Source organism: Plecotus auritus (assembly GCF_963455305.1).
Source record: "Plecotus auritus genome assembly, chromosome: X".
NCBI lineage: Eukaryota > Metazoa > Chordata > Mammalia > Chiroptera > Vespertilionidae > Plecotus > Plecotus auritus.
In genome coordinates this window covers 130,240,467-130,254,034 of record NC_137784.1, presented here as the reverse complement: position 1 = coordinate 130,254,034, position 13,568 = coordinate 130,240,467, and the positions used below count along the sequence as shown (strand labels likewise).

Here is a 13,568-nt window from a genome sequence, read left to right as displayed (position 1 = left end):
TTTCCAATGAAGATCAGATAAGGGCACCAAATAACCAAATCACTAATTTGTCTCAATTCCAAAGAAGTACAAAAGAAACTATTTACTCAGTGGCTTTAAGTCTATAGCAGGGATCCCCCTTTTTTGAAGTTATATGAGATCTTTATTCCAAAATGAGATTTCTTATAACAAATGATTATTTAGCCCTAGTAATTTTCAAATCAGCAAACATTTATTTGGTTCTACTATGTAGAAAATAGCATAGAAACTGCCCATGAAGGATTACAAAATTGAATAGCAGGATAAAAAGGAATATATGTAGAGCAAGCATAAGTTTGAGACAATTTAAGCGACAATTTACAATTATAAACAGTGTAGCAATAAATAGCCATGTGGCTGTGTATTTTTATATTGTTAGAAGTGTACTTTCAGAGCAAATACAAAAAAAAATGAAAAATGTTCATTCAAATTGTAAGTGCACATTGAGTTTTGTTGGATGTTGCCAAATTTTCCTCCAATAAGGTTGTACCAATTTATATTTTCACCAGCAATGTATGAGACAGTTTACATAGTCTCACCAATAGAATGAATTATTAAATGTGTAAATTTTCTCCAGTCTAGTAGATAAGAAATTATGTCTCCATATATTTTTAATTTGTATTTCTCTAATTATGAGTGAGCTTGAATATCTTTTCATATGTTCAAAGGCCATTTTGAAATCATTTTGTGCATTGTGTGCCCATGATTTTTGCCCATTTTCCATTAAGTTTTCTTATTTTAAGAGTTCTTTATGTATCAAGGATATTAGCCTTTGTTTATGATATATTACAAAATTTTTCTCCCAGCTTATCAGTAGTCTTTTGATTTTTTTGTTTGTGTGTTTTCTTTGTTTTGCTATGCGTGGTAGATATAGTAATGCCCCTAAAAGATGCCCATGTCCTAATTCTCAGAAACTATAAATGTACATGGCAAAGGGTATTTTGTAGATATGATTAAATTTAGGACCCTCAGATGGAGAATGTATCCTTGCTTATTCAACCATCTGAAATAATATCACAAGAGTCCTGAAAGCTAGAAATCATTCTTAGCTATGGTGAGAGGGAAATGTAAGTGTAGAAAAAATATCAGAGAGCTGCAACATGGCTGGCTTTGAAAATGGAGGAAAGGGCCATGAGTCAAGGAATATAAACAGCATCTAAGAAGCTAGGTAGGCAAGGAAACAGATTCTCCTCTAACACATCTGGAAAGCAACTCTAGAGTAGGGATCTTTAACTCAATGAAATAGTATAGCATAATCACTGGTTTAAACATTTTTAAACTACCATATTCCATTTACTGTTTACCCCTTATTTTATGCCCCTTCCCACTTTGAGATTCGGATACATGTACTTTTTGCCTGAGGTAAAAGCAATATTACCCATGGGTAGTACATACTGTAGGAAGCAGATGAAATATTGAGAATCACCAGTGTGTTGAAATTCAGTGGAAAAGACATGAACCCCATTGTTTTATTCTGAGTCTCAGTTCTCAGACTTCTTGTCTTCCCTATATACCATCACCCACCTCATAATACCATCCTATCTTAGAGCTTTAATTAGCATCTGTAAAATATAAGCGAACAAAGCACAGAGAACAGAAATAACTTGCACAGACTACCAAACTTACAACACAGCTCTACCTCTTCAAATAACTAGGAAGAGGTAGAGCTGTGTTGTAAATTTGGTAGTCTGGCTTTGGAATCTATGCTCTTCAAGGCTGTGCTTAAATCCCACTTCTGTTTTTTAATTTTGTAAGAGCTTTTCTTGAACTATCATTTACATATGATAACATTCATCTGGTTTAAGTTTCAGGGATTTATATTAAATATACAGAGTTATGCAACAATAACCAAATGTGTATTTATAACATTTCTATCACCTCCAAAAATCCCTTCAAAAATTTCCAGTCACCATCCATTCTCAGCCCTAGTCCTTGGCAACCGCTAATCTATTTCCTGTATCAATAGATTGTCCTTTCCTAGATACTTAATGCGAATGGAATCATACAATATATTTCCTTTTGAACAATATATGCTACTTTTACTTAGCATAAGGCATTTGAGATTATCCATGTTGTGTGTATTCCTTTTTGTTAATGACTAATAGTCCCTCATATGGATGTTTCATATTTTGTTTATTCATTCATCATTTGATGGACATTTAGATTGTTTCTGTGTTTGTTTTTTTGTGGCTATGATAAATAACTCTGCTATTAACAGGTCTTTCTGTGGACATATGTATTCATTTCTCTTGGGTAGTGGAGAATTGAAGTGGAACCATAACATTTTAAGGGAAGTTTATGTTGATATTTTAAAGAAACCGCCAAAATGGTTTTCCAAAGTGTGCTTTAGCATTATATATTTCCACCAGTAATTTATGAGGCTCCATTTTCTCCAAAGTTTTGTCAACACTTGATATTGTCATGTTTTTTACTTTAGTTATTATAATTCACACATAGCAGTGTCTCGTTGTGGTTTTAATTTGCCTTTCCCTAAAGATTAATAATGTTGAGCACATTTTCATATATCTATATGCATTTTTTGGAGTGGTGTTTATTCAGATACTTTGCCGATTGACAATACTTAAAATTTTCCAAAGTGGGCATCTTATGTTAAGTGTACTTATCACACAAAATAATAATAATTATTATTATTTAAAAAGAGCATAGGGGAATTTTTTGGAGTGGATGGAGATGTTTATGGCATAGATTGTGGTGATGAGTATACTACCCTGAGTACAGTCAGGGTGCTTTCTGCTGCAGAAAAAGCTTAAAGAAGTCTTGAAAGTTGTGGCAAGGTAGAGGGAAGGCAGGAAAGGAAGACAGTAGGACACAAGAGGTTAGAGAGCTTTAGGATATGTTTAAGAGCCAATGAAAAGAGCAAAGAATAATTTACCTTGTGAGGTACCTTGCCCTCATCAATCTCTGCTTTCTCGTCTCTGCTCTGCTTAGGAGGGATGGGCAAGAAATAGATGGGAAGGAAGACGGGAGAGTTATCCTATCTAATAAAAGAGTAATATGCAAATTGACCATCACTCCAACACACAAGATGGCCACCCCCATGTGGTCAAAGGTGGATGCCCCCATATGGACACAAGTTGGCCACCACAAGGTGGCAAGCAGAAAGAGGGCAGTTGGGGAACACCAGGCCTGTAAGGGAGGACAGTTTGGGGGGGGGACCCAGGCTGGCAGGGGAGGGCAGTTGGGGGGGACCAGGCCTACAGAGGAGGGCAGTTGTGGGTGACCAGGCCAGCAGAGGAGGGCAGTTAGAAGAGACCAGGCATGAAGGGGAGGGCAGTTAGGGGCAACCAACCCAGCAGGGGAGGGCAGTTAGGGGTGAACGGGCCAGCAGGGGAAGGCAGTTGGGGGGACCAGGCCTGCAGGGGAGGGCACTAGGGAGAGGACCAGGCCTGCAAGGGAGGACAGTTGGGGGGACCCAGGCCTGTAGAAGAAGGCAGTTGGGGGGAACCAGGCCTGCAGAGGAGGGCAGTTGTGGTCAATCAGTCCAGCAGGGGAGGGCGGTTAGGGGTGACCAGGCCGACAGAGGAGGGCAGTTGAGGAGACCAGGCCAGCAAGGGAGGGCAGTTGAGGAGGAACAAGACAGTTGGGGGGACCCAGGCCTATAGGGGAGGGCAGTTGTGGGGGACCAGGCCTATAGGGGAGGGCAGTTGTGGGGGACCAGGCCTATAGGGGAGGGCAGTTGGGGGGGGGACCAGGCCAGCAGAAGAGGGCAGTTGTGGGGGACCAGGCCTACAAGGGAGGATAGTTGGGGGGACCCAGGCCTGTAGGGGAGGGCAGTTGTGGGGGACCAGGTCTATAGGGGAAGGCAGTTGGGGGTGACAAGGCCTACAAGGGAGGACAGTTGGGGGGACCCAGGCCTGTAGGGGAGGGCAGTTGTGGGGGACCAGGCCGACGGGGGGGGGGGAGGACAGGCCTGCAGAGGAGGGCAGTTGTGGGCAATCAGGCCAGCAGGGAGGGCAGTTACAGGTGACCAGGCTGGCAGAGAAGGGCAGTTGGGGGAGACCAGGCCTGCAGTGTAGGGCAGTTTGCAGTGTAAGGCAGTTGGGGAGGACCAGGCCAGCAGAGGAGGGCATTTGGGGGTGACCAGGCCTGTGGGGGAGGGCAGTTGGGAGGGAGCAGGCTGGAGGGGAGGGCAGTTAGGGGTGACTGGGCCAGCAGGGAGGCAGTTGAGGGGGACCAGGCCAGCAGGGGAGGGCTGTTGGGGGCAATCAGACCTGCAGAGGAGGGAAGTTGGGAGGACCAGGCCGGCAGAGGAGGGCAGTTGGGAAGACTAGGCCGGCATAGGAGGGCAGTTAGGGGTGACCAGGCCAGCAGGGGAGGGCAGTTAGGGGTGACAGGGGCAGCAGGTGAGGGCAGTTGGGGGGCACCAGGCCAGCAGTTGGAGGTGACCAGTTCTGAAAGGAAGGACAGTTGGGAGGACCCAGGCCTGTAGGGGAGGGCAGTTGTGGGGGACCAGGCCAAAGGGGAGGGCTGTTGGGGTCAACCAGGCCTGTTAGGGAGGACAGTTGCGGGGGACCAGATGGGCAGAGGAGGGCAGTTGGGAGAGACCAGGCCGGCAGAGGAGGGCAGTTGGGGGAGACCAGGCCTGCACGGGAGGGCTGTTGGAGCAATCAGGCCTGCAGCGGAGGGCAGTTGGGGGGCACCAGGCCTGTAAGGGAGGGCTGTTAAGGGTGACCAGGCCAGAAGATGAGGGTAGTTGGGGGGGACCAGGCCCACAGGGGAGGGCAGTTAGGGGCGACCAGGCCAGCAGGGGAGGGCAGTTAGGGGTGACCAGGCCTGTAGGGGAGAGCAGTTGTGGGGGACCACACCTACAGGGAAGGGCAGTTGGGGGGTACCAGGCCTTCAGATGAGAGCAGTTGTGGGCAATCAGGCCAGCAGGAGAAGGCAGTTGAGGGGGAACCAGGCTGGCAGAGGAGGGCCTTTGGGTGGGACCAGCCCCACAGTGGAGGGCAGTTAGGGGTGACCTTGCCAGTAGGGGAGGGCAGTTGGGGGGACCAGGCCTGCAGGGTAAGGCAGTTGGGGGGGACCAGGCCAGCAGAGGAGGGCTGTTGGGGTTGACCAGGCCTGCAAGGGAGGACAGTTGGGAGAACCAGGACAGCAGAGGAGGGCAGTTGGGAGAGACCAGGCTGGCAGAGGAGGCAGTTGGGGGAAACCAGGCCAGCAGGGGTGGGCAGTTGAGGGGGAACCAGGCCGGCAGAGGAAGGCAGTTGTGGTGGACCAGGCCTGTAGGGGAGGGCAGTTGTGTGCAACTAGGCCTACAGGGTTGGGCAGTTGGGGGGGAACCAGGCTGGCAGAGGAGGGCAGTTGGGGGAGATCAGACCAGCAGGGGAGGGCAGTAGGTGGGGATCAGGCCCGCAGGGGAGGGCAGTTAGGGGTGACCAGGCCGGAAGGGGAGGGCAGTTGGGAGGGAACCAGGCCGGCAGAGGAGGGCTGTTGGTGGAGACCAGGCCAGCAGGGGAGGGCAGTAGGTGGGGATCAGGCCCACAGGGGAGGGCAGTTATGGGCGATCAGGCTGGAAGGGGAGGGCAGTTGTGGGGAACCATGCCTGCAGAGGAGGGCAGTTGGGAGAGACCAGGCCAGTACAGGAGGGCTGTTGGGGCAATCAGGCCTGCAGGGGAGGGCCGTTGGGGGGCACCAGGCCTGTAAGGGAGGGCCGTTAAGGGTGACCAGGCTGGAAGAGGGGGGCAGTTGGGGGGGACCAGGCCCACAGAGGAGGGCAGTTAGGGGCTACAAGGCTGGCAGAGGACGGCAGTTAGGGGTGACTGGGCTAGCAGGGTAGGGCAGTTGGGGGGAACCAGCCCTGCAGAGGAGGGCAGTTGTGGGTAATCAGTCCAACAGGGAGGTAACTTAGGGGTGATGAGGCCGGCAGAGGAGGGCAGTTGGGGGGGACCAGGCCCGCAGGGGAGGGCAGTTAGGGGCGACCAGGCTGGCAGGGGAGGGCATTTGGGGGGAACCATGCCTGCAGGGGAAGGAAGTTGGGGATGACTAGGCCTGCAGGGGAGGGCAGTTTGGGGGGGACCAGGCCAGCAGAGGAGGGCAGTTGGGGGTACCAAGCCTGCAAGGGAGGACAGTTGGGGGGACCAAGGCCTGTAGGGGAGGGCAGTTGTTGGCAATCAGGCCAGCAGGGAGGGCAGTTAGTTTTGACCAGGCCAGCAGAGGAGGGCAGTTGGCCGTGACCAGGCCTGCAGGGGAGGGCAGTTAGGGGCAATTGGGTCAGCAGGGGATCAGTTAGGCTTGGATCAGGCTGGCAGGGGAGTGGTTAGGGGGTGATCAGGCTGGCAGGCAGAAGCGGTTAGGGGCAATCAAGCAGGCAGGCAGGCGAGCAGTTGGGAGCCAGCAGTCCTGCATTGTGAGAGGCATTTCTGACTGCCTGTTTAGGCCCAATCCCACCAGGATCCGGCCTCAGTGGCCAGTTGGACATCTCTCAAGGGGCCCCAGATTGGAGTGGGTGCAGGCTGGGCTGAGGGATACACCCCCCCCCCCACATGCACAAATTTCGTGCACTGGGCCTTTAGTTATACATAAGTTCTGGTCCTAATCAGAAACCAGTGCCTTTTGCATTTTGCTTTGTTAATCTATTTGCCGTACTCTTATTTTCCTTGTCCCCAGGATTGCTGAGTAGATGTAATTTCCCCTCGGAATTACTCATAAGAGGCAGTATCTTAAAAATACTAAGTGAAGAGAAGAAACACAATTTCATTTATTAAACTCATAGAGTATTTAAGTGTCCAACACAAGGAGCAGGTTTCTCAGTGAAATACATTTCTCTTATATCAAACTCTTGGAGGCATAAAACCTCCTTTATGACTGAAAAACAAAGAGTGGATCAGTGAGATATTGTAGACTAACTTGAGAACTGAAGTTTTCTCCAGGACATACGGGAAATTTTATAAATATCTAAGGGATTAGTTAGAGCTGCAAGGACATTGGCTATCTAGTTCCACCCTCTATTGCATAGATAAGGAAACTGAAAATAAAAGGTGGGTAACTATTTGTTGAAGGGCACACACTTGCTTTCTGCCTACTGGCCTAGGTAAGGGTCTTGCTAATACACACCTAAGCATGCTTGCTTTAGCCAGCCTGCTTTGAGCAATATCTAGTGTTGCTGTGCTGATCATTTGTGAGGTGTCACATACTCATCCAGTTTTAACAATTAGCCAGGATTGGAGGTGCTTACCAGTTGGCAATTTACAACTTGAAGAGCATGATAGGGATTGAATCCAATATAATCAGGATTTATATAGGATATCTAGAAACAGCTCAACAAATCTAGGTCACAAATAACTAAATTTTTGCTTGTGGGTCCCATTTCTACATAGTAGGCTACTATCTCGGCCAGGGGTGGGGAATGTCTGGCCTGAGGGCTATATAAGGCCAGAGAAATAATTATCTGGCCCTGCCAAGGCATTAGGCATGAGTTAACTAAATGTTTGACCAAATAAAGCAGACTAATTTTTAAGTTGATAATTTTGTATGGATTGAAAATGATATTATAAATATCCAAATATCCCTTGGCAGAAAAAAGGTTCCCATCTCTGATCTAGGTCAAGGAAAGTTAAGGTTCAAAAATTTTGAAAGAAATTGGAAAGGAAACCTTGGAATAGATTATTTGAACATATTAAAGTAGGGAAATGAATATAGGGAATGGCAAATCGTACCCCATCCAGTTTTCCATTGAGGAATCCATGCACAGTCTCTCCCATATATTGTCCCTGTTAAGAAACCATGAGCTCTTCAGACTTGATCTCTGAGGTTTTGGATGTCTTTCATCACTTTTGCATTTTTCTGGCCAGTTGCTGTGTGTGTGTGTGTGTGTGTGTGTGTGTGTGTGTGTGTGCACGTGTGTGTGCATCTGTTCTCAAAGAGCCATTTCCTTTAGCAAAGCTATAGTAGTTGCTGTGAGCAGCAGAGCCATCTTTTGTGCCTGTTCATTATCAGAATAATCTTTCTACACATCTCTCCTCTCCAGTGATAATTTTAAATTGGTTAACTTACATGATAGCCTACTGAGGAGAATTACTTTAGAAATTATTAAGCAGTAAATGAATCAGAACCTGCTGTTTTAAGGTTTTTTTGGATGGGGGTAGTAGTTAAGGAACTCAGCTAGGGCATAAGTTATATTTGTTTTACTAAAGGTGGTAAAGTGGGATTCAGATCTAATAGAAAAATCTAAATACTGAATGGTGCTTTGAGAGGCTATCTGCTTCATTTACTCCATTCTTTGTGTTCATAAAGATGTGGACCTCCATGAACCTAAACCAACAAAATCCAGTTATTCTTAGGAGCACTCTATTGATAATAATGGGAACTCAGCTTTATGTTTAATACCATTAAGTTTAGCTTGACTTCATTTTCTGTTCTCCTTACTTTTAGGTTAACAATTCATGCCGAATGTCCCATGCATTTGGAAGATTTTCCCATGGATGTGCACGCCTGCCCACTGAAGTTTGGAAGCTGTACGTATTTTCTCACTTTCTGTTTGCCTGAGCCTTTTTCAAAATAAATTGAATATTTAATATTATGTCCCCCTAGTAATTTCTGAAGCTGAGGCCTTTAATCCAGGCTGGTATGAAAACAGGGAAGGGAAAGTGGGGTTGAGTAGTATTAACTGATCAGGAGGAGACAGTCTTTAATAGAATTTTCGTTCTACAAAGCAAACCTTATTTAAACTAATTTCATGTCATTAGATTGAAATATTAACATCTGTTTCTTAAATTGTCCAGAAGAAAGAGCTTTGTATAGATTCCTCAAGTAGAATGTTATTATATTTTTGAAATGCCTATTCTACCTGCACCCTCATGTACATCTATCTAATTATCTACAGTAAATGGTAAACAGGAAGAAACTCTGGAGATTTTCTCATTTTTACAGTATTGCCCTTGCTGGTAGCTGTAAATCTGACAGAAAAATTAGTAGCTACACAACCCATTTTTAAAATGAATCAGAGAAATAAAAATTGAAAAGAATTTGAGTGAGTTTCTTACTCTCAATTTCAGAGTAAGTTTTGTGTGAGTCATCAAAGCAATATATCAACGTCTGTGTTGATCATGTCTAAATTAGATTTAGCTCTGTATTTTGAAATAGACAGAGCATTTGAAAAGACCCAAATAATTATGTTTGACATATTTTTTAATCATTGTCAAATATTTACAGATTGTGTTCCAAGCTCTATTCTAGGAACTTGGAATGCATCCATGAATAAAACAAAAACCCTGCCCTTGTGGAGCTTATATTATAGGGGAGAGTAATGATGAAAGATAAAATAAACAATGGATAAAAAAGTAAAGTATGTTGTAAAGTGAGAAGCACAATTGAAGACAGGAAATTACTACAGAATAATGGATAAGTCATGTATAGGTGGAAGATAGGTGTTGCCATTGAAATTTAAAATAGGGTTATCAGCATATGCCTCTTTGAAAAAGTGACTTGAGCGGAAATTTTAAGAAGGAAAAAGTGTTAACAACACAGCTATCTGAGGCAGTTGTGCTCGGTTGGAGAGAACAATCAGGGAGGGGCAAGACCATTATCAGAAAAGTGAATGATTTGTTCTGAGAGCATCAAAGTGGCCAGTGTGGCTGGACAGAGTGAGCAAGGAAGAAAGCACTAGGAGAAGATGAAATCAAAGAGCAGGCCAGGTCATCTAGAGTCTTGTAGGATATTAAAGGGCTTTTAATTTTATTTTGAGGGAAGATGGGGAATGATTGGAATATTTTGAACAAAATAATTATATTATCTGGCTTATGTTGTAAAAAATCATTATGGATGCTCTGTTAAAAAATATAAGTATGGGAAGGAGAGAAGCAGGGCATCCGGTTATAGGTTATTAATATTTCAGATGAGAGCTGATAATGGCTCAGATTAGAGTGATAGTGGCAAAAGTAGTGACAAGTAACTTGATTCACTTTTTTTAAATAAGTAAGAGAGTATGTTTAAAAGTATTTCAAGATCAGTAATTTAGAATATATTCAAACCCTGAAAAAAAACTGAAAAACACCAGCTAATCTTCATGTGTTTGGATCTCTTAGCAAAGTAAGTAGCACTATACCAAATCAAAGGTCAAAATTGCCAGTTTGAGGTTTATTTTGCTTCTCAAACTTATTTCCTGAAAGATCAATCACAGGGTTTATATACTGTATGCATATAGGCTTATTAATATATAATTTGTAAGAATAGCTCACCATTAGCAACATACAGGGCCACAAATGCACACTTATAATAAGCAAAATCAACTGATCAGATCAATATGTACTTCTGTACTGATCCCTGGAAATTTCAAAATTTTCAACTCAATGTGCCATCATTTCCTGCTTTTGCTTTTTATTTGACATTAGTAGATTCCCTCAAGTCAGTTATGTCTCTATGTCTATTATTAAGATTTAATTCTTACAGTAAAATTGTAATGCATTTTCCATTTTACTGATTTACCAACTACTTTTCTCAGTATTTGGTATTCAGGACAATATATAAATTTCCTGGTAAATTCCAGGAAAGAATTTCCACATAGAAACAATCGTCAGGATGCTGGTTACCCTTGCTGAAGGTTGTACTTGATAAGGGGCACAAAAAGTACTTCTGGATGCTGATGATATAGGATGTGTGATGTTTGGAACAGATATCTGGACTAGAGACTTAATTTAAGCATCATCCATATAGGTGATATTTAAAGCCATAGCCTAGAGATCACTAGGAAATACTGTATATAGATAAGAATATTAAGGATTGTTTCCAAAGTCACTACAATATTTAGAGGCTACAGAGAAGAGAATAACTCAGTATATTGAAGGACAGGACAGGTGAATTATGAGGAAACTTAAGAGAACATGTTGTCCTAGAAGACAAAGTACATCAAGAAGGAGAGAGTGATTTAAATTCTTAAAGTGTGCAGTTAAAATTAACCTTAAATAAACTCTAATGAGAAAGCAATTGTGAAATGGTGGAGTAAGAACTTCTGAAAATACATTCCTCCATAAATTGCCAAAATAAATTTTCTCCAAACTCTAACCAAAGGTTCACAACAATCTGAGAAGTGCTTTAAAAAACCAAACCAAACCAAACCAAACCAAACCAAACCAAACCAAACCAAACCAACCAAACAAAAAACACCTGATTCTCAGTAAGACCAGGGAACCCTATTCTCATCCCCTTCTTCCACACTCTCCAGATGCCTTGAGGATTTTTAAAAAATATATTTTATTGATTTTTTTACAGAGAGGAAGGGAGAGGGATAGAGAGTTAGAAACATCGATGAGAGCCCTGGCTGGTTTGTCTCAGTGGATAGAGCATCAGACTGCGGACTCAAGAGTCCCAGGTTCAATTCCGGTCAAGGACATGTACCTTGGTTGCAGGCACATACCCAGTAGGTAGTGTGCAGGAGGCAGCTGATTGATGTTTCTCTCTCATCAATGTTTCTAGCTCTCTATCCCTCTCCCTTCCTCTCTGTAAAAAAATCAATAAAATATATTTTGAAAAAAAGAAACACTGATGAGAGAGAAACTTCAATTGATCAGCTGCCTCCTGCACACCCCCTACTGGGGATGTGCCCGCCACCAAGCCATATACCCTTGATCGGAATCAAACCTGTGATCCTTCAGTCTGCAGGCCAGCATTCTATCCACTGAGCCAAACCGGTTAGGGCGAGGATTTTTTTTTTAATAATAAAAGGGTCAATCTATCAGGAAGATATAACTGTTATAAAGATATATATATATATATATTCACCTAACCACAGAACCCCAAAATACATGAAGTAAAACTGATAGAATTGAAAGGAGAAATAGATAATTGAACAATAATAACTGAATATTTCAATACTCCATTTTAAATAAAACAACTAGACCTAACATCAGCATAGAAAGAGAAGACAACATTACACACCAACTAGATCCAACAAACATTTATAGTGCTACCAAAAAACATCAGAATGCACATTATTTTCAAGTGCACATGGAACATTTTCTGGGCTAGACTATTAAACAAGACTAAATAAGTTTGAAAATACTGAAATCATGCAGAGTGTGTTATCTGACCTAAATTGAATGAAATTAGAAAACAATTAATAGAAGGGAATTTGGAGAATTCACAAACAAGTTTATCCCTAAGTAAACAATAGGTCAAAGATGAAATCACAAGAGAAATTAGAAAATATTTTGCAATGAATGAAAATGATGCACAACGTATCAAAATTTATGGAATGCATCAGTTTAAAGCAGTGTTTGGAGGGAAATTTATTATTGTAAAGCATATATTAAAAGTAAGTAAAAATCTAAAATCAAGAATAAGCCAAACCCAAAACAAGAAGGAAGAAGATAATAAATATTGGAGTGAAATTAAATGAAATAGAGAATAGAAAAAAAAATTAAAGAAAATTAAAGAATATAAAAGTTAGTTCTTTGAAAAGATTAAAAAAAAAAAACTGACAAACCTTTAGCTAGACAGACCAAGGGAAAAAAGAGAGAGAAGGATCAAATTGCTGAAATCATGAAAAGGTGACATCACTATTGCCTTACATTAATAAACAGGATTATACAGAAATACTCTGAGCACTCACAAATTAAATAGTCCAGAAGAAATGGAAAAATGCCTGGAAACACACAAGCTACTAAAATTTTAATATACCTAAATTAGTAATTTAATAACTTCCCACAAAGAAAATCCCAGGCCCATATGGCTTCACCATTGAATTCTATCAAACATTTGAAGGAGAATTAATGCAAACTATAGAAGAGGAAGTAACCTTTCTTAACTCATTCAACCAGGTCAGTATTACTCAGATACAAAAACCAAAGTCCACAAGAAAACCACAGACAAATATCCCTTATGAATATAGACACAAGCTCCTCAACAAAATCCTAGCAAACTGAGTCAAGCAATTTATAAATGGACTAGAGGCTTGGTGCACGAAATTCGTGCACTGGGCAAGGGGGGAGTGTCCCTCATCCTGGCCTGCACCCTCATGCAGTCCGGGACCCATTGGTCCTTACCACCTGCCTGCTCACTCCTTACTGCTCGGCTTGCTGCTCCTTAGTGCTGCCGCAGAGGCAGGAGAGGCTCCCACCACCGCCACTGTGCTTGCCAACCGGGAGCTGGGCTTCTGGCTGAGCGGGGCTCCCCCTGTGGGAGTGCACTGACCACGAGGGGGCAGCTTTTGCATTGAGCGTCTTCCCCCTGGTGGTCAGTGTGCATCATAGTGACCCATCGTTCCAGTTGTTCCACCATAACAGTTGCTTAGGCTTTTATTATATAGATTATATACTATCTTTAAGTGGAATTTATCCCAGGAATATAAACTTGGCTTAACATCCCCAAATCAGTGAATATAGATCTACACAGTGGCAGTATTTTAGCCAATGAGCTTTATCCAAGGTGTAATTATTGCTAACTGAAAACTTTCCCCCCCAAATCAGTGAAGTATATACACCATATTAACATAATAAAGGACAAAACACACATGATCATCTTAATAGAAGCAAAAAAATATAGTCCATGCTTGAAATCCAAAAATTTGTCCTGCTTTGCCAGTAACTTGTGCCTAT

At 43.0% G+C, this 13,568-nt stretch overlaps 1 protein-coding gene across 1 annotated transcript in view; it reads left to right on the top strand.

The window, feature by feature from the left end:
• The window catches only part of GABRA3 (gamma-aminobutyric acid type A receptor subunit alpha3), a 212,719-nt gene that overhangs the window by 126,941 nt on the left and 72,210 nt on the right, over positions 1-13,568 (top strand). Inside the window, exon 6 of the mRNA XM_080653598.1 lies at positions 8,410-8,492. Coding sequence (XP_080509724.1) covers positions 8,410-8,492 — 83 coding nt within the window. The remainder of the gene's footprint in view (positions 1-8,409; positions 8,493-13,568) is intronic.